This window comes from Cottoperca gobio, chromosome 13 (genome assembly GCF_900634415.1).
Source record: "Cottoperca gobio chromosome 13, fCotGob3.1, whole genome shotgun sequence".
NCBI lineage: Eukaryota > Metazoa > Chordata > Actinopteri > Perciformes > Bovichtidae > Cottoperca > Cottoperca gobio.
The window spans coordinates 15,412,423-15,434,562 of NC_041367.1; the positions used below are offsets into that span (position 1 = coordinate 15,412,423).

The following is a 22,140-nucleotide window of genomic DNA, read 5'->3' on the forward strand; positions in this document are numbered from 1 at the left end:
ACAGGCGGGTTTTGTTTGAGGGGAATCTGGGTCCCATTCGCAGTGAGGGAGTGGCGAGCCGATTGGCCGATGCAGAGCGAAGTGAACATGCTGGAGTGTATGGTTCGACCATGGCCTGAATGTAGGAAGGGGCTGATCCATTCACAGCACGGTAGGCCAGCACCAGAGTCTTGAAGCAGATTCGGGCCGCCACTGATAACCAGTGCAGGGAGCGGAGGAGCGGTGTAGTGTGGGAGAACTTGGGAAGGTTAAAGACCAGTCAGACTGCTGCATTCTGGATGAGCTGTAGAGGTCGGATGGCAGATGTAGAGAGTCCAGCCAGGAGGGAGTTGCAGTAGTCAAGGCGTGAGAAGACAAGAGCCTGGACCAGAACCTGCATCGCCTTCTGAGTCAGTAGAGGACGTATCCTCCTGATGTTGTAAAGAGTGTGTCTACAAGAGCGGGTTGTTGCAGCGATGTTGATGGTAAGGTCTTGGATGGGAGAGCCCTTTCCCGGAAGGAAAAGGAGCTCGGTCTTGTCAAGGTTGAGTTTCAAGTGATGTGCGGCCATACACCGAGAGATATCAGTCAGACAGAATCAGTTGAGTGTCATCTCATATCATAATAAAAGTATAACACTTCAATGGCCATTTTGTCTACTTTGACTACTTTGACTTTTGATACTTTAAGTACATTTTGGTTATGTTCTATTACAATGTTTTAGTGCAGAAATGTGAAAAGAATTTACTTGAGTATTTTCACAGTGTGGTATTTGTTCTTATACTTAAAGTAATGAACTCTTCACCGCTGAATATCAGGCATTTAAACAACATTAAAAAAAAAAGTAAGGTTACTGTGTTTCATGCCTCTCGGGTCCTATTTTATTACATTTTATGTGAATGTTGTAAATGAATTGTGTGTGACTGTGTTAACTTTTCTCTATGCTGCCACGTCTCTCTTATAAAATAGATAAAGTCTCAAGAGACATTCAGGTTAATAAAGGTTTATTAAATAACACCTACAATTTGTTATTTTGGAGTTTTGTGCCATTGTTATTATCATTTATTATTAGAACTGTTTTATTAGAAAAGTTTTATAGCCACTAAAACCAAATCTCACCTGAATTTCACTTCACATCATTCTGCACAGTCAACGCTCTTTTCTTTCCTAATTAGCTGAATATCTGGGTATCTCCTGTGGTGATATCGAAGCAAATGTCACGGCGCATTTCTTATTGTGGCAGTGCGTTTGTTCTTGTCTAAAAATCCCCCCAGGCTGTGTCACCTCTAGAGGTCATGCATTGGGCCTTCTGCAGCCAGGAGGATCAGGGGTCTGGTAGCCGTGACGATACACTTTCATTTCAGCCAGCTAGTAATCCCACAATGCAATAAAACTGTCTGATCCCTGCGTCTGGCTCCAGTCAGACCAACTTTACTCACAAAAATGTCCAACCCTTCTCAATATTATTAAGTGGAATGTAAATCTCAAAATAGAAGTGCGGAGCTCCTTTCTCCCAAGATTGGAGATGTCATTAAACAGCTATTGGCCGGGAGAGAGTCAGTAATTATGTAGGGGGAGAGAATCATATGTGTTATAATGAGTGAGTGCATCTCAACCAAACCAAGACACCAGCGGGGACAGAGGTCACTGCAGTCTGTGTTTATGTTGGCGAGAGAGCTGCAGCTGTGTGCAGAAAGTGTGTCTCTGGGTTCAGACATTATCTGACAGTTGGTTTTGGTCAACTTTTCAAAACAAACATCTGTTGTTCAAAGTGTCTTCTGCACTTTCCTCTACTGTGTTGCATGTTGTTATGTAAAGATGATAATGGATAAGGGAATAGATTTGTTTTCTTCATTTTGGAGAAGCCACTGTGTCCATGAATGATAATTGTGATATTTAAACCTGCAATAATTGATTTAATGGACACTTGGGGGAAGCAGAAACATGTTGTAAACACAACATTGACATATGATCACCTTTTAAGTGCATACAAACAGTTGCTACGGAATATCAGCAACACGCTGGTGTACATTGTTGAACGCTGAGGCCTCAGCGTTCAACAATGTACACCAGCTCTGATACGTTTTGTATAAGTACGTGATACGCTATCAATAGACTCTGTATACGTTCATATACGTTGTATTTGCCAATTTCCATACGCGGCAGCATACGTTTCTGTGTGACAGGGCCTTTACAGAGCAACATTATTGTTTCATTGGTCTCCAACAACTCGTGGGGAAATATCTGGCTCTTTAACTACTAAAGAAGGATTCATTCATCTGGGGACCATGAATGTCTGTACAGCATTTCATGTTAATCCATCCAATAGTTGTTGAGATATTTCACCAAACTTTGTAGACTGACTGACCACCGTCCTATGGCCATGGTACTGGTGTGGCAAAAACAAAACAACATATTTTCCAATTTTTTTGAAGAAGCTCTACATGAAAAGTATATCTTTTCATCCCTTAGAATAAAACTATCGCACAGAACAGAAAATGTGAAACCTATTGACAATTCCGGTTTCCTCAATACAGATCCATTGCATACCGTGCGGCCTGAGTGACTAAAACCCGACCCTCATATGTTAACCTTACCTCCTGTATCACATATTCATGTGGGAATTTGAGCTAAAAATGACTTTCTCCTCCTGACATGAACCACATCTAATTATAAGCAAGAACAGTTGGCTCTTGAAAGGTAAACTAAAGGCGTAGTGTATGAGAGCATGTCAAATACGGCATGTAAGGTTTTCAGTGGCTGTAATCTGTAATGTCTGAGTGACATTTAAATGAGTTATTCAACTTACTTTATTTCCTAAACATGAGCCTATATACTGTATATTGTTCTTGCCTCTTGTTCCGTGGAACACAGTTTATTCAGAGCAAAAACTGCACCAAATAAATGTGTTCCTTACAACATAAAAAACATGTATTAATCTAAGGATATGCTATTAAAAGGGACTTTATGCTTTACAATAAAGATATAGAGCAGAATCTATTGCTCATCATAGACTTTTGCCTATTAAAGGAATCAATAGTCCTTTGATCAGCGATTCCAGATAGTTGTGATTTATGGCTTTAGGCTTTTTAAAATGTGATTAAGAGGATATTGGACTGATTTTTGACAAATGTCTCTCACACCCACGGGGCGTCACCAGCAGCATAATCACTTAACATTAAATGCTGAGTCAGTGTAGGTAAGAGGAAGGTCAGGCTGTGCGTTACTGGCAGAGGTAGAGAGAGCGGTCACTCAGGGACACAGAAGACACCTCCTGGATGAAAAGTCTCATCTGAAATAGTGTCTATTAAAAAATCCTGGCAGATATAAATTCTGCTGTTAGAGGCTGAACGTGTGGGAATGCCTCTTTAGATTCTGTTGTCATTGTGTTGAAACTTGTATTAACATGGGCAGCACTACAGTACAGTGTGCTGCAGGAATGCACTGGTTGAGCGGTCATTGCGTACACAAGAGGCGCCACAGGGATTTCTGAGGGCCCCCCGTCCTCCGTGTGTGTGTGTGTGTGTGTGTGTGTGTGTGTGTGTGTATGTGTATGTGTGTGTGTGTGTGTGTGTGTGTGTGTGTGTGTGTGTGTGTGTGTGTGTGTGGTGTTTGGTTAATAGGTTGTTATTCACCTCAGGATCCGACTTTATTTTGATAAACTATTATGATAAAGTGTTTTCAAATATTGCATGCAGGGTTGATTTATGTGATCAAAAACACAAGTAAAATTCCAGCATACAAACTTTTATTTGAGCAGTGTAAGTGTAAGCATCAAAATATTCTTAGAGTTAAAATACTCATTATGCATAATGGCCAATAATGTGTAATATATTACTGAATTATACATCTTAAGTATCAAGCATCACCGGTAAAGGTTAGGGCTAATCTTAAACACTTATTATTCATCTATAATAATACATCAGAATGTGTTGATTGATTATATTTTGGATAAATAATTAAACTCTATAAAGTAACTAAAGCTTGCAAATATACGTAGTGGAGTAAAAAGATTCTAAAAGTATAGTAGCATAACATTGAAATAGTCATGAAAGTATATCAATACTGTACTTAAGTATAGTATTTTTACTTTCCACCACTATCACAATGTCAAAGTGTCCATAAGATACTGAACCCCAAATTGCTGCCAACGTCTAGGAGAAAAGAGTTCCTTCATGTTTCATATTCTTATTCTTTTAATACACACTTTAGTGTTTTTGGCATCAAAACTCTAATCAATATCATTTGTGCCCATAGATGGCAGCCACGAGTTTTGTGCTGCTGGACTCCAAAACAAAGACCTGTTGCACAAACTTTGCATCAAGAACTTTTTTGCCTTTTACAGTTGTAACCTGAGCCTGTGCAGAGCAATGTGGAGTGGACTTGTATCAACTATAAAACCAGATTTAACAGTCGGAATGGAGACTTCACATCAAATAATGGAAGCATAATGATCTCCATCACAGCAGTCTGGATGTGTGTAAGTGTCACCTCGCTCCTCTCCTGAACAGTCATAAGACACAGAGATGAAAGTAGCAGAGGCGTGATTCAGGTCTATAAAACTGTATTGATTTGCTGCTCGCCTTCCTGCACAGTCCCTGCCTGGCCGGTGCCAGAGTAATTTGTCCCCCAGGTCTAAGGTTGCATGTGAATTTTCTGTTGTGTCAGCTGAGTTTAGTGCAGTGCATGCTTGAGAGGAGGTGAACTCTCATTATCCCACACTGCTTTAATTAAGAGCTCGCTGTCAACGAAAGCAACATCTTTAACTCATTTATTACCTCCTGCAGTAGGCATTTCAAAAATGGCAATATTTCATCTTCCACAGTAGAGTGTGTGTAACTTTGTCACGAATACATCTGCAGCAGATAAAAGAAACAGAACAGAAAATGAAGGTTTTATTTAATGTATGGCAGTCAGATGCATGTGTGTGTGTGTAGCCCTTTATTGCTACGGCCATATTGGACGATTTCACACCTCATGTTTGATGTCCTGTGCCAAAGTTCTGTGCCAGCGCAGGAAGTAATGTATCCTTTTTTTTAGCCAGGCAGGAAGTAAGAATGAGGATGGAAGTGTAGCACAACTGACTTTCATGCAGGAGGTCAGAGGTCATGTCACATCACAGAGCTGCAATTGACATTAACTTATTTACTGAACCTTTACCACAACTTTAAATTTCAATTGTTTTAGTTGCCAAACCCTAACCATACCATAACATTTATATTTTTATTATCCCCACAATATTTTCCTAAATTTAACCTTACCATAATCTGGGGTTTTGCATCCAAATATCAACGTTATTTTCTGGTAATAGAGTAGCTTCAAGGTCAGCAGAAAGAAATCTTATTCTCAATAGCAGTCATAATACACATACACATAATAAACGCACATTACATACATTTGCACTATATTCATTTGTATACAATCATATACATGGATTTCTTTTTTTTACTTTACTGTACACACAAGATATAATTGCACAAACCTTTTGGGTTGGATCTCTTTTATTGAGATTGTTGCATTTTTATGTCTTTAAATGATGAGATGTGTTTTCTAGATTGAAGGCCTGCCCAAAGGAAAACAAACAATCTGTTTGGTTATTCTAACATGAAATTAAGTTTTTATTGTTGTTTAACCAAAAAGTATTCAATTGAAAGACTTAGTGTTTAAATGTTGCTAGTTTAGGCAGTAATTAAGGTAATGTCTCTGTTCAAATCACTTCACTCTGCTGGCATGTCTCCTCACCAGGAGATACCAAATGGTAATTATTGGAGGGGTGTTTTGTGTACTTTAATCTAAAGTTCAGATTTCCTATTTTTCTATGTGATGTGTGTAATTTACGATAATGCAAGTAGTTTAAATGTAAAAGTATGAATGTAGATTTCGATGTATTTGTTTTGGTGGTTTTTGTATGAAAGGTTAGTATCACACTTCCTTATTCTGTACTAGTGGTTCAGATCAATGCCAGGTGCAGGCTATATAATGCTGACAATTTTTGTGAGTGAAATAAACACCTGGTTGGTTTGCACCTCACCTGCAACTCAAGCCTCCTCCATTGCAACTCCAGCAGCTAAACAGTCAAACACACTGTAAGTATCTCATTTTTAATTTAAAAAGAAGCACTGAGCTTTGGGGTTAAGCTGCTGACAATGAACAGAACAACTGAAGTTTGAGTCCAGCTTTTGTTGCATGTCGTTTCCCTTTTCTCTCCCCTGATTTCCTGTCATCTCTCTACTATCAGATCTCTCAAAAAGACACATAAGCGCTTCACTTCTTAGAACCTGTATCTACCCACCACTTCACAACCTAAAGGAAGATGATCTCATGGAAAGTTGTGCTGATCTGACAGCAGTGTTGTATCATGATTACTTGACTGTGTAAAACAAAGAGGCCACTACGGATAAATATATGTGCAGACTAAAGCAATGTTTAAACTCAAAACATGGCAATTTAGAGGTGTTGAATTTCACTAAACAAGCCTTTCCCATTCTAAATAAAAGTCTTAAAAGTTGGCGTTCAAATTGTTGTGAAAACGCTGCAAAGCTGATCGACTTTTCACACTACTGGAAGTGGTTACTGAGGTGTGGCCTTTTGGTTGTGCAGCAGCACATAAGCTTTGTGGTTTGTGAAACAAAACAAGATAAGTAATACACACGATTCAAATGTTACTCCCTGAATTGGTTGTGTATTGTGACAGAAAAATGGCCTCAATTTCCAGGTACAATAGGTCTTGATTTTGGACTTCATTAACACTTTCTTTCAGTATAAATGGCTCTCTTTTTTTTTTGGTTGGGCTTTGGTAACTCACCTCCTCCCCTGATGGGAGTTGTACAGTTTGCATTAGCACAGACTCACAGCCTGCTGGTTGAAGAGTCATGTGGTGGGGGAAGCCAGGACGGGTGCCAGGTCTGGAGGGGAGCACAGGCCCAGCCGTGCTCAGCACGTCCCAAACAACCGGTGCACGAACCAGAGCCATCTGTTGTCCATTTCACTTACATTTTCACTTGATGCTCTGCCAGCAGCTCGCTTTTTCACCCCTGGAACGAGACTAATCCTCCCGTCCTCACAGGAGCCACCAAAGTGTCGGGTTCATCTGGCAGGACACTCTTCTGATTTTTGCCTGAGAAAACAAAGAGCTACATTTCCCTGAAATGTATTTCAAAGCTGTATAATTTATCACAAACCTTCTTCCAAGCTCCATTCTCTACTTACTGTAATGGTTGCCTCTCCACTCTTCATGAGTGTGTTTGAGTAATTTCCATCAACTAAATAACCATTAAGCACTCAGTAGTCCGACTTCAACAGTTGAAGTACATAAATGGCTCATGAACTGAACAGATGCATCATCTTCAAGACTGCAGCATCACTGAGTGATTTCCATGAACTAAATAACCATTAAGCACTCAACTGTTAACATACATTGGAGCATCAAAGAGGAAGAGATTGATAAGAGAAGTTATGACTCATAGAGACAAAAGTACAGAGGACATGTTTCTGTTATTTGAAAGCTTTCTTTTCTGAAAAAAAGAAGCATTTATTAGATTTGTACTCACTTAATATGCTTGCAGTTGCATAAAACTTTGTATTGCATCACAAGAAGTGCAAGTGTGAATGTGTTTAGTGACCTTTCAGACGTTTCCTGACATTTGTAAGAAGTATTTCAGTATGACTCACCTTACGCTTCAAACAAAGTGAGTGCTCATAGAAAACTATGATTCGACAAGAATCACAACTTCTTACCATGAGAAGTTTTTCTCTTTGGTCCTTCATGCTGTTGAGTGATGCATTAAAAGTAATCTGACTTTAGAAAGTTGTCCGACAACAAGACATAAACATTTATGAGATGATTGGGATTAATTATGGATGTGTATTGTTTTATAGGAGCTGATAAAACGCACCAGTAACCATTATGTGCTCTTAAAAAGAAGGTCAAGATGTTGTGTGAATGAATTTTTAAGTTATAAGTGTCCTTATATGCATCAATCAATCAAACCTTTGTAAACTTCCTTTCATATAGGTGAGCGACAAACTAATAAGACAAAGGCAATAGATGATAAAAGTGAAATAAAATAGATAGAAACATTCAAATATGCAGCCATAAGAAAATTACAACAAAACAATATCCATGAAACCAGTGGTGGAAAGTAACCGGGTGTATTTAATTTTTTTCAAGTACTGTACTGAATACACTTTTACTTTTTACTCCATTACATTGTTGACTAGTTGCTTTGCTGATAAAGAGTTTACTGACCAGTTAATACAATAAGATTAAAGACTAAACAACCAACACTAGCAGCATATAAAGTTGTTATAATTAGCACACCTCCACAAGCTACAACATTACGTTAATGCAGCATTAGCAATAATCCAATAAAATACATATGCATTCTGAAAGGACTTTTGTTACTTTTAAATACATTTGGCTGAATATATTTGTGTGCTTTACTAGTCAAATTGACTTTGACTTGTACCTAGGTATGTTTTGCATTGACGTATTGGTGCTTCTACTTAAAGTAAAAGGTCTCGGTAGACCTAACATTACTTCTTCTGCTACTGCATAAAACTTTCTAAGTCAAAACTTGGGTAAAAAGGTCATTTTTTAAGGAATAGTTTGACATTGTGGGACATGCATGTATTTGCCTGTTTCCTGAGAGTTTAATGAGCAGATCAATACCGCTGACGTTGGTTCAGTAAATAAGAAGAACCACCTGCAGACAGTTAGCTTAGCTTAGCAAAACTTCCAATAACTGGAAGCAGGGGGAAACAGCTAACGTTAGCCTGGCTCCGTCCAAAAGTGAGCTTCAGAAGTGCTGCTAGAAGGATTTTGTACAGAGCCAGGCTTGCTGGTTCCACCTGTTTCCAGTCTTTAAGCTGAGCTAAGCTTAAGCACGAGAGTGGTATCGATCTTCACATCCGGCTCTGCAATAAAGCAAATTATTTCCCAAAATGTCGAACTATTATTTTAAGTAGGCCTGCATTTGGCCGACAATATATTTGTACTCTTTCTGCTAATGCTTTTTACTTTAAAGCCAGGTTAAAAAGTCTCATGACGCATTAAAAAGTCAAAATTTAAAACTTCTTTTTTTTAGCGACAAATGCTCTGAAACAAGAGACTGTTTCAACCAGACTGTTTCTCCTTCCTCTGTACTGCAGACCACACATGTCTCTTTAAGCGTGAACAGTATTACCTTGTGCTTCAAGATAAACCCCAGAGAGAGGGGTATGCCGGCGGTACTGATATATCTCATTTGTATCTTTATTTTATTTTCCTTTGTACACAATGCCAGCAGTGTCACACGGCAAAACTGTTATGTGACTCAGATTGGTATGTGGCAAATCAATCAAGTTTTGCTTTGGTGTGGAATCTATTCAAGCACCTTTGTGTGTGGGAGTGCTGGGGGGGTTGGTGATAATTCAGCTGTGAATGAATAACAGCAGGAAGAGATGGTGCAGATGATCAGTGATTTCCCTCCTCTGAAGAAAGGGATGATAAGGCTCCACAGAGTTAAGTAGGTTACCACACAACGCCTAACAGGCAGGCTTGCCGGTGCTTTATTGCACACACATTATTACTGGCTGATCACCAACTACCTTTTTTATCCAGCTGAATTTCCGCATGTGTGTCCAAAGAGAGAGATAAAGAGAAAGCCAGCAAGGTGAAAAGGATGTCGGTTGTACATCTGTGAAATCTATAAGAAAGTTGTCTGTGAAATGTTAACAATTCACAGCCAGTAAAATGCATTAGCTCGCAGACAGTATAGGGCACACCCGGAAAAGACTGAAGATTTCCAGACTCCTTCTCCAAAGTCCACGTCCGCTTACACCTTCAGGGAATAAGCACTTCAGGTAATTTAATAAGCCGGAAAAATGACCACCAGCTCCATTTTCATGTGATTACACGGGGTTTAAGAGAAGAACTCGACTCTGTGTCAAGTGTTTGCCCTCAAATCAAATGTAGCATGTTAATAGACTGAACTGTGTTTTACCTTCCGGAGATATGATCACCGCAGTCATAATCAAGTCAGAGAGCAAGACTGGAAGTAATAAGAGCTTTAATCTCGCTTAGATCATGCCGACAAAACCCCTCTCATCTAAATGTGCGGTTCAGAAGATGATTTCTATGATTTGTTAATATTGATTAAAACAATTTGCTTCCCTTCATCTTCCTTTCAATCTCACTTATAAAAACAATAATTCAATATGCAAGATATGATTAATCCTTGGATACACATTTCTTAAAACCCTTTGAAGCTGAAATGAGGGTGAAATAAATGACTTTAAGGGATTAAACATCTGATTTTTAAACTGAGCAGACTAATAAGCCCTGGATGTTGCTCATGCTCCTTCCTCTGCTCTTAAATTCATGATTCAGGTGTCTAACTCCTTCATTCTCTTGCCATGCAAAGTAGATACGACTGAGGCTTTAAAGGTACAGTTCACCACAGTATGCTTTGCTGCTGAGAAGAGGATGAGACAACTATTTTCTTCATTGTAAAACCTCCTTTCACAGGCTATAAAATGTCTCACTACTGCTGCCAGTTTCATACCAGATGACTCAAAAAGCCGTTACAAACCACACACAATCTAAATGTGTTGGAAGCAATATCTTCTTTTCCGGGTCATTTCATTCACTGTCATCCTCCTGTGGTCTTGATGACTCAACACTAAAGTTGGTCAACTTGAGCAGGAAATAAAAAACGTCAATCTCTCATAGACCGACTTCAAATGCTGTGCAATGCTGATCCCTGTGCAAAACATCGTTAACTTTCTCACCCCACATTGGTTTCTGTTTGCAGTTTTCCTCGCAGGGTGACAAATTGTACTTGCAAATATGTCTGAGTAAAAAATAACACACAGCCTCAAAGTGAATTAGAGGAGCATTATGCCATAAAACAATACCCAGAAGTGAGTGATTTCCCAAACTGCAGGGCATGAGCAGCAGGAGCGAGCTGTCTCGTAGACAGGCAGACTCTGAGTGCCCCACCAGGGACGGGATGGTATCAATGATGTATGGCTTTACCACTTCCCTTGGCGCCCTGCTATATAGGGTGGCTGAATAAACTGAACAAACACATAGTGCATGGCGACTTGGAGAATTACAGACTCTGAAGTGAAAACGGTGAAATGCAAGTCTGAGACACGGAAGCACCATTTTTATTTTAGAGAGCAAAAAATGAGTAGCGCTTTTACACTGTCTGTGTGTGTGTGTGTGTGTGTGTGTGTGTGTGTGTGTGTGTGTGTGTGTGTGTGTGTGTGTGTGTATCTGTACAGAGTGGCAGCAAACATGCACACACAAAGGCACAAACGTCAGTGTCAGCTGTAGAGGGTGTATACCTCTAACCATAAACCACAGAACACACACACACACACACACTTTAAATATCCTTATGCCTTACATACAGTCAGTTGATCCAACTCTATTTGACTCAATGACACCATCATGGGATGCTCAGGGCTGTTGATTTTGGGTTTTGTCCTAAATGTTGCTCACTGCTTGGACATTCTGGGTAAGTCTGCAGGGTTACAATCAATCCATCTGTGACTGTCAGCTGTTTATGGGCTTATTTTACTGGCCCTTAAGGTCTTGTTTAACCTATGGCATTTACACTAAGCAGTGCTGCTGTGCTTTTCCTAAGTGATTAGTCCAATTACAAATGCACCCAGGCAATAAAGCCACATGCTGAATGCATCTTAAATGCACTAAATAATAACTATTTCTGCAATATATTTGCTGATGGCATGTTGGCATTGTTACTCCTGGAGTCAGTTCATTACTATTGGCCAGCGGTGTCACCTAAAGCCACATTAGTTTCCTTACAGCCTTTTAAAAGTTAATATATGAGGGTCGTTAAGGGTTTTCTTTGTGAGGGGAAGGCCCTCGGCAGCCTCCAGTTATGTAGAGATCGTACTGTACAGTTTCTACTTTCACTATGAAGTCTTTGTTTCTGCAGAGTCACCGGGACTTCCAGCTGGAGATTAAGTTTAAACATGTGAAAAAGCTCTGTTTTTTTAAAGTTGAAAGCCTTATTTGTTTACCACATCCCCAGTCTGCGAAGGAAGAGCTGCTGTTTGGTGAGAAAAAGAAGCCCCTGGGTCTCAGGAAATATGATGCAGTGCATGAATAACTGATTTATTTTCTCTCAGTTATTACTTAGTATCCTTAAGGTGTGCCTTTTCCGTGCTTGGCTGACATTTATTTTGGCAATAACCTGCAAGGACAAATGAATTATAAACCCACAAGGCATAATTGAACTGATCCAGCATATTTATTTCTCTCCCTCTGTGTCCTCTTAAAAGGCTTGGGAGGCTCTTCACATTGTTTCCATTTGCTGTGATGTATAGTAAGACCAACAGAGTTTCAGCTTTTACAGCGTTTGATACAAACAGTTTAGTTTAGACTGCAGCAGCTGAATGTGTGCTCTGCGGTTTTCCATGAAGCAGGGCAGCAGCATACTTTTACTCATCATGCATCTAAAGCTGAGGAGAGGTTCTTGGCTTCAGTTGGCTGATGGGGCAAAATGTGTCCTCAGGTGCACTTTGATAAAGTCAGCCGAGGAAGTGGGATGAAAGGGACTTTGTATGCATTGGAGTCTGCACACTGTCCTTTCTGTAAGTGTTAAAACCTGTCAGCTTCTATTAAATGTCCTTTCCAGTGAAACCTCCCCTAACCGTGGCTGATCGGCCGTCGCTGTCTGGGTATGGATCAGGGCGTAGCTTTTGGACTGTTTTCATTTCATTAACATAATGGAGTCTTGTACTGAATATACACTGAGGGGGATAATGTTGCATTTGCCAAGTGTCATTGTGTGCACAAAGTCCAAGTTCTGTCTTCAGCCCTTTGATTATTGAAGGGGAAGTCTTTAACTTATACCTTCATGGGAGTTTTTAGGTTGCAGCTCAATGGTTGTTAGCCATGGTAGCACATATGGCACCATTGGTTTGGGCTGTGTCTTAAGCTCAGGAGGTAGAGTGGGTCGTCCACTAAACAGAAGGTCGACGTGTGCTTGGCAAGATACTGAACCCCAAATTGCTCCTGTGAGTGTGAATGTTTATCGCTCCTGATGAGCAGGTGGCACCTTGTATGGTAGCCTCAGCCACCAGTGTCTGAATATGTTTGGGGATGGGTGAATGCTGGCTTGTGTTAAGCGGTCATTAAGACTAGAAAAGCGATTTATAAATGCAGTTCATTAGCTATTTATTGTTGGGTTGGTCCACCACTTTGATCCGGATTCCGGTCTGAAATATGTCACAAACTATTGGATGTTTTATAAAGACATTCATGATCCCCAGAGAATGTATCCTGCTGACTTTGGGGATGACTTTTCCTCTAGCGCCAACAACTATTAGATGGATTGCCATGAAATTAAGTTTTTATATTTATGTTCCCTTCAGGATTGATTTTAATTACCCTGACTTTTCATCTAGCATTAGGGTTAGGGTTAACCCTTTCATTTGCAAACTGCAGATTATAAGGTTTCGTTTTCAGGAAACAAAACTTTATATTTAAACGATTTGATTACTCTTTATAATCGTCATTTAGGTTTTAATTTCCAATTGCACATTATATTCTAAGCTTTTGCATTTCATCTTTTAATTGAAGCATTTACATTTTAAGGTTTTCTATTTTCCATTTCAGGATTTTTCATTTTCAAAATGACATTTCTGCTTTGCTAGTGTTTGCAATCTTAGGGCTGTTCAGGTAAACTTAGGACCTCTGATTGTTATTGAACATTGTGTTGTTCTGTAACTTAGGTCTGAGCGAAGAGCCAGTTCTTGAGATCACACACAACATCACAGCAGTCCTGGGAGAAGACGTCTACCTGAGATGTATATATCTGGGCGAGAGCAAGATCGAGAGCGCCGAGTGGAAACGAAAGATTAACTCCAAAATGAAAACCAAGCGACTGGCAGGATTTACTGATGGTAAACCCTTTAGCCGCGAAAACATTTCAAGCCCAGTCTCTCTCACCAACCTCACAGTTAAGATGAAGGTGCACAGTGTGGAAGCAGAGGGAGAATACCTCTGTGAGTTTGAATCAGAGGCAGAGAGTGATTCTGGCAGCGTATTCCTCACTGTAATAGGTAAGCCAAGCCAATAATGTGTGTTTATTCTTTAAGTCAATCACTACTATGACTAAAAATTAGCCGGGTGAGGTTTCACATGTTTACTTCATTCCTTCACAGCTCGGCCTGATATTCAGATCCTGGTGAATGCAGAGACCATAAACGGCTCTGACTACCAGGCGGTGTCGTGCTCTGCGGTCGGTGGCCGGCCCGTGCCTCAGATCACCTGGTTGGTCGATGGCCGTTCTCCTTCAGATTACCCTTTTACTGTGAGCGTGAGTGAAACTGTGCACTCAAACGGCACCTCCACCCTGAGCAGCATCCTCCGCTTCCCCACCCATCTGCAAGACGAGGACAGTGTGACCTGCGTGGTTCAACACCCGACCCTCCCAAACCCAAAACTCACCAGAGTGAGGGTGGAAACCTACAGTAAGCTCACACTCACAGCTGAGCATTGTCCGTATTGGTGTGCTAGTCCATCTGTGCTGCTAGGAGGGGACATATTGTATTGCATCACCAGTCGGAGGTTTTTGTAATCGTGCATTATGACTCAGCATCTCACAACACAATAACTTTTTCCTGCTGATTTTTCACGCTGGCCGTTCCTTCCCACTCTGCTCCACATACACAGTGACAGACCATAAATCACATTGCACAATGCAATGCATTCATGTGGGAATGCACTCTTTTCATTCGGAACACTATAATGCAGCGACAACCCAATAACTCATTGATAACATACCACAGTGCAGCGAGCCATTTGCTGGCTGCATTTCTTCAGTTAATTGTTTTGATTTTTTTATTAATCAAATATTAACGATTTTTGGTTGAATGGTGAAAAACCGTTTTCCAACTTTCATCTTCAACAAAGTTCTTACACACCATAAAGTATTAATGATCAAGGACACTATCTTAATTTAGTTACAATGTTTTCTTTTACCTTTAGACTTTTATGAGGTAGAAAGCTGGTCAAATCTAAATATTTATATATTTTTTATCAAATGACAATTGCTATGTGGCCAGGAAACTTGACTGAATGCTAATGTTGCTCCATGTTTGCTGAATGCTTAAAAAGTATGTCAATGCTGTATTCACAACTTGTTTCTGCTGCCTCCAAGTGGCAAAAATAATCTGATATGGCAGATTACCAACTATTAACATAGATGTCATTTATTTTTTTGTTTTTTAAATCAAGCATATATTCATCCCCAGATGGCACTAACATCTAGAAGTCAAATATAACATTAAAGCAAAACGTAAGCACATACAACCCAAGCTGGCAAGAAACGGCTGATAGCAAAGCTACAAAAACCCTCACAAGTTTGGTTTTGTTGTTACCTCAACTAAACCAGCAATTTCCAAGTTCCCAACCTACATGTAGTGTGTTACATCCACTGCCTCTTGCACAAATCACGTAAATCAGGTGGCCCAGACAAACTAAGTAAATGCTCTTATGTGGTGCAACATAATGCTGCTCGTTAGAACCATTTCAATTTGGTCATCAACCATTAAAAGCTCTCATGCTCTTCCTCTCGGACTGTCTGTTTCAAATTGAGATGACCCCTGGTGGTGTAAGGCTGCATTTAGCTGCCTTGCTAGCATTAGCATGAGACAGCAAGGGGGTAGGTTTGATTCGGAAAGTGGTGGGGACGTACATTTTTATTAAAATGGAATATTGCAAGAGGTTCAATCAGTCAATCAGAAAACAATTAATTGTAATGTTAACTAGAGGAACCCGAGGGCGGAGCCACACAGCGATTAGGCCAACAGGTAGAACAAGAACGGTTGTTACCCAAGTCATAAGTAACATTAATAGCACAAATCACCCTATGGTGCACAACACACATTTAGTTTGCTAGTTAACTACGTTATCTGTTAATGTTAGCTAAGTAGGATATAGATGCTACCTAACTATTTTGGTTTGTAAGCACTGCGTTTACATCCAAAATTCCCTCCAGCAATCACATGGATGTATGTATGTAAACCAAAGTGAACAAATGCCAATAGAGGGATTTAACCCTTCGATGGAAACTATGTTTTATTTAAAACGCATATGCTATTAAAATAAAACATGTGGTGGGGACAATTTTAGGTGGTAGGGATAGTCCATACTATAAATTACACCCATGTGAGCCAGTCATGCCAGCTCATTTGTCTTTGATACATTGACACCCCACTGAAGTACTGAAGCTAAAATCGTTTTCTAACCGCAGTGGTTAATCCATGCATAACTGTAGGTGTTAACAGATGACATCTTTAAAGCCAAAGCGCTTTAATTCACTTTAATTGTACATTCCCTTCCCCAACTCATTAGCGATGGCTAGCTATTGCATGACAACACAACATTAATGTATTTGCTAATAGACTCTGATCTCTGCTGATTCCCTATATTAAATCCTGCGGTTCTCTCAGCTTTGGTTAGACAGCAGCTGGGCTAGACATCTGCTCTCAGCTGCAGCCCGGCCAACAGATGGGACAGGTGATAAGCTTAAGTCAGCACTCCAAAACCCAAGCAGAAGCCCCTCACGGCTTGTGTTTAGCTAACATTCAGCTCATCCGGCCCCGGCTTTCTATTCAACAAAAACACCCTGAGCCTCAACTTGATATCTGACTTTTTAATTTGCTGGAAAAAACATTAGACCATGTGAAAGAATAACTCTTCTCGCCTTTCTTCTTCCTGCTCTTCAGCGAGGCCAAATGTGACCATTAAAGCAGAGATGGTACAACAAGGAGGAAGTGAGTTCTGGGTGGTCTCGTGCATTTCGTCTGGAGGGAGACCTGACGCTGACATTGCCTTGGCTTTGAACACGGACGAAGAGCTGCAGAGAGAGAACAACACAGACTCAGACACACAGACAAACTCAGTCCTCCTCCCTGTGACCGTGTACGAGGGGCGCAATGTCACCTGTGTGTTTGACCACCCCACATTTACACACAAAGTGTCGCGAGTCATAACACTGCCGTCTTTCTGTAAGTTTTATCAGTGTTTCACCTTTGGAAAAACTCTGCTGATACTCATGAGGTAGAAGTCACATAAAAATATGTGCTTTCTATTCCACAGATTTGTCAGGAGTTCAGCTATTGCTTTCAGGGCTGGGAAGTAACCGTGACGACTTGCAAGGCACTGAATCTTTAGAGCTGCAGGACGGACAGAGTGACACCGTCATCAACCTGCAAGTCACGGGGAATGTGCCACATTACAACGTTACCTGCAAAAAGTAAGACATATTTGGTAACATAAACTTTTGTTCTGTTTCTTTGTTTTTGTTAAGTGTGTCTTATTTCTTTTTTTCTTGTGGGGAAATGTATTGACGACAACAGGTAACATCAATACTTTTTTCTCGAGTACATGCAGACAGAAACAACCGACTGCATAGGATGTGGTAACATGCTTGGTGGCACCAAACCACAAGTGACAGACGGCAGGAACCAGATTTAGACATGTTTCCTGATTGAAATAACAGTCAGATTTTATTGTTGGTAAAACTTTATTACTAAAACATGACTACCTCTTTGTATTCTTGCTTGTGTTGCCCCTTAGAGATGGTGGGCCCTTGCCTGAGGGTGTGGAGCTGGTTGGCAGCAACCTCACAGTTCATGGTCCTGTGAATCATCAGCATGCCGGCCTGTATGAATTTCTATTCTCGTATCGCCATCTTAAAGCAACGCTCAAGTTTAATGTCACAGTTACACAGCCTGGTAGGTGAACCTCTTTGCATATATTTCTTTCATGACTACATCTTGAATTGTCGACATTGACTATGAAATATTGATGTGGAACTTTCTCTCCTCTCAGTTCCTCCCACAATACACGTTGACTTTCATACTAAAGATGGACACAAGGTGATTGAGTGCTCAGCAGCTGATGCTGTTCCTGCAGCCAACATGTCCTGGCTTCTACCAGAGGGTGTGTCTGAAGTCTCTTGGTTCAATTTCACTTCTCATAATGGAAGCCACTCCGTCAGGGGAGTTTTACTCCTCCCTGCCTGCTCGCCTTGGGAGCTCACTGCAGAGTGCGTGATAAATCACCCTGCGTTTGAGAAGCCAGAGAACAGAAGCATAACCCTCCCTCTTTGCGGTATGTTCAACAAATCTTGCGATGGATAGTTTTTGTCTGAGTACTGGACACATTTGGCCGTATAAGCACCATAGATCTTTATCTATTCCTCAAAAGAAACCTCTCACTTTCCTGAAGTTTAACTTCTCTTTCCCACGCAGCTCGCCCCAACATCACCATCAACTCAAGCTTTGAGTGGAAAGACGGTGACAAGTTCACAAAGGTGGACTGCTCTGTGGACAGCGTTGCCCCTGCAGCAACCATTACCTGGCATGTTGGAAACAGTGACAACAGCATCAGTTATCTGTCTGAGACCGAAGTCCAGGCTGATGGTTTGGTATCGGCCCGGAGCTCTGCGCACTTTGTGTCTTCTTTGTATTCTGGTCAGAATTTGACGTGCACGGTGGAGCATCCGAGCCTGGAGGCACCAGAAAAAAGAACAATACACATTCTTGTGCAGAGTACGTTATTTCTTTCTTTGAGATATTTCTCTCTCTGAATCACACAGCTGCTCATCCCATTCCTATCACCCCCTTGTTTTATTTTTCAGAAGCCCCTCTGATGAGTGTGTCTGTGGTGAGACAGCAGGACTCTCCCCTCTGGTTGGCAGTGTGTGACTGCAGAGGGGAGGATGTCGAGACCAACCTCGCCTGGGTCCTTCCAGAAAATGTCAAAGGCCAAACATCCCTGCATTTAAAGAATGAAGGGCGTGTCCGGAAAGCCAGGCTGACTTATCTGTTCCCTCTGGCCCTTCATGAGGGGCAGGACTTGACCTGTGCGTATCATTTTGAACATGGAGCAACGGAGAAAAAGACCATTCACATCCCCAGATACTGTGAGTTTAACACAAACAATACTGATATGAACCTGCACAACTGCATTTGTTGATCCAAAGATATATGGTTCATCTTCAAGGTTTAACTGACTTCTCTGCAGATATCTCCTCTGTGAGAGTCTTAAACCACACGACTCCTCTGCAGAGCCGCTACGGTGATGAAGCAATCACACACAGACTGGCTCTCCAGGAAGATCATCACAGCCAGAGAGTACTGCTTCGAGTCGAAGGCAACGTACCAGAATACAACCTCAACTGTAAAAGGTGGTGTATCCTCTATTATCTAGCACCTAATCATCAGGAGGAAGCACCTGTATGCAGTGTGTTGTACAAAATGCAATGTTCTCCCCATCTATATGAGCTGATACACTTTTAAATTATCAGGCTGAAAATGTCAACTGGATTGTTTCTTCAAAATGAATATTATCCAGCATAGTTTTTTACTGTCAACAAATTGCACGAAAAGACTATAACCAACAATGAATTGATTATCAGTGTAGCCAAGGTCTGATACAGCTTATTTCTCTGTGCCATAGTCCTATTGTGAAAAACTGTTAACACATGGGCAGATCCACACGCACACACCCTGCAGCCGTAAACACTCACTAGAGCACCAAATGTGTATTAATGTGCAACAGAAAATAGCCCTCAACTAATGCAATACTCCTGTTATGTACTTGAGCAACATTTACAAAAAAAAGATACAAGGAATTAGGAAATTATTGAGCAAACAAAAAAACCTTTAAAGTTTGTGATCCAAGTTTTTTTTTTAAATGTATGTGTTTAATAGGCAAAGATGGAGTGAAGACAGAGTAGGGAAGTCAGAAATGTTTGAGAGATGGACTAACACACATTGTTGGTTTTAGTCTTTTCAAGTGTTTAGTTCACAATAAAATAAATAAAGTCACTTGTGTTTCAGGAGTGATGGCTCGTTTGTCCAAATGGATGGGACTGCAATGGTCTTCCAGTCAGAGCTCACTGAGCAGGATGAAGGCCTTTACAGCTGCCAGGCGTCATTCTATCACCACACAGCCACAGTCAACATTCAAGTGGAGGTCACGAGCGAAGACAAATTGTTTGGTGAGTACTAAACATGCTGCATCTTCCATCTACAATCAGAGTGACATGTTACCTCAAGACATTCTGATCATATGAACATGCTCAGGTATGTTTTTGAGTTTCAATACGAGGTTTGCTGAGATTTTCGTTTGTGGCTTACACAACTGTGTCTGTGTTTCAGCCCTTGTGGTCATGATCTGCATGTCTTCGGCCTTGGCCATCATCCCCATCTTCCTCGTCATCCTCTGGGTGTACTGGTGAGTTAAATGCCTCCACAGGTGACAGGTTGGAGCTCGACCGGTGATGTGTTGACGAGCAAATGAGTGCAACGCTGCCGGTGGCATACAATACGAGACAAACAGGATGCGCGGATCGTTAACCCAACTCACCAAAACCCCAGTATCAGGCTGTTATTCACAAACAGGAAGCAATGTGGCTGAAGCAGAAAGGTGCGACCGCAGCCCTGCTTGCAGACAGGTAGAAGACGTGACCTCTGTCTATGAGATGAACCGTTATTATCTAGTTTCCTGCTATGGCTTTTAGCAGTGTTACTTCTGGCACATTCTGCAGAAAACTGCTGTTTGTTGGCCCATTATCCCCAATGCCACATTACAGAAGCGAAGATAAAAGGTTAAATTAAAAAAAGTCCACATCTTCGGAAGTTATTAGAATAATGAAATTCAAGCTGCCATTCATCAATGAAAAAAATCCACAAAGCCATCTCTAATCTTGTTGCTGTTGGAAAAATACAGTGAATCACTCGACTTTTACGACTGATGTGGGATATCTGTCACAAACGGTTTATGATTACTGCATGCAGAAGTTTCCACATTTTTGCACTCACTGCCAAATCTAACTTCTCTCAAGTGTGTTTGTGAGAATCAGATCCGGCCTCGGTGTGAATAAAGCTGCACTGTGCAGCACAACAGCGGTTTAGAACCTATTTCAATAGGCCCGGCTCTCTGGTCAGAACATTTGGTCAAGGTGCCATTGGTTGACAGATCCTCGGTCCCGTTATCCCCTGCTCGAGTGGGAGGGTCGTGTCAGGCTAATTTGGGAAGGTCAGTCACACACTGACAACAAGCGTGCACAAGAAAACATGACTCCCCGGGAGAAAAGCTATTTTGGGACAGCGTTAACCCCCCTCACCCTCCCCTCCACTACTGGGGACACTAGCAGGTATTCATTGGGTTGTCATTGAGGTCATAAATGTATAAAGTGAGCTTCTGCTTCTGACATTAGAGAGCAATGATGAGGACTCGGGTCCCGACTTCCTGTCTGTCTCCATTGATATTCCTGTAACATAACGCATTCACACCTGCAACTTGCCCATTTGAACTGAACTCAATGTGTCAGATTAAGTCACAGTGCCATCTAGTGGTGTTGTTCAGCCCTACAAATTCCTCAAAAAACAGGATTATTCATATGATTCATATCTTTTTTTGTTTTACAGCAAAGGAAATAGCAAGAATAAATATAAGGTATGAATAAATTCAGTTGGCATGCAAGGTTTTTTATTCTGGTTTTGCTCCCTTATTGTGCAAGTTTTAACAGTCTCCCAACCTGTTTCCGTCTTTTCTTTTTCTTTCTTGTTGTTGGACACTCGCTCTAAATAATTCAGAAGAAGGATTCTCTCTCGGCCTTGACCTCTCTGATGCAAGAGCCCGGCTCTCCTGAGGTGAAGAAGCCAGCAGTGACAGAAAACAACAGTAAGGACTACGCTCAGCTGGTCAGTTACTCCATAGTCATTGATGTGAAGACTACAGTGTGAACATTTATAAAAAGATTAAAATGGAAAAACCCTTTGGATTACACATTTTGCTTTACATTGTGCACAAACTATATAAAGGCTTACTGGAACTACAGCATTGTTTATGATTTAAGTGTATGTTTAGAGTTCAGCTTTAGAAGTCAGATCATTTTTATGTACTGAAATATGAGTTATAACGCATTAATTTAGCACTTTTTCATCTTACTTGAATTTTGTACGTTTTTTATGGAAATTGTATATTCTGAGTATTTGTCTATAAAATCACACAAATATAACTTTTTTTTGTTTAATTTGTTACCATGACTGAACTACGACAAACATCTCCAGAAATAGAAGATATGACTTTGACTTTAGCTTCACACCATCTGCCCTCGTGGT

General features: G+C 40.8%; 1 protein-coding gene across 1 annotated transcript; it reads left to right on the forward strand.

Moving 5' to 3' along the window:
* The first annotated feature begins 11,390 nt into the window (after window positions 1–11,390).
* On the forward strand, window positions 11,391–22,037 carry LOC115017900 (uncharacterized). Its single transcript, XM_029446617.1, has 14 exons — window positions 11,391–11,483; window positions 13,729–14,058; window positions 14,161–14,469; window positions 16,729–17,010; window positions 17,102–17,258; window positions 17,582–17,739; window positions 17,837–18,118; window positions 18,259–18,558; window positions 18,648–18,932; window positions 19,034–19,196; window positions 19,852–20,012; window positions 20,173–20,248; window positions 21,445–21,472; window positions 21,613–22,037. The coding sequence occupies exons 1-14, from the start codon at window positions 11,417–11,419 to the stop codon at window positions 21,760–21,762; spliced, it is 2,748 nt and encodes a 915-aa protein (XP_029302477.1). The 5' UTR covers window positions 11,391–11,416; the 3' UTR covers window positions 21,763–22,037.
* The last annotated feature ends 103 nt before the right edge of the window (window positions 22,038–22,140 follow it).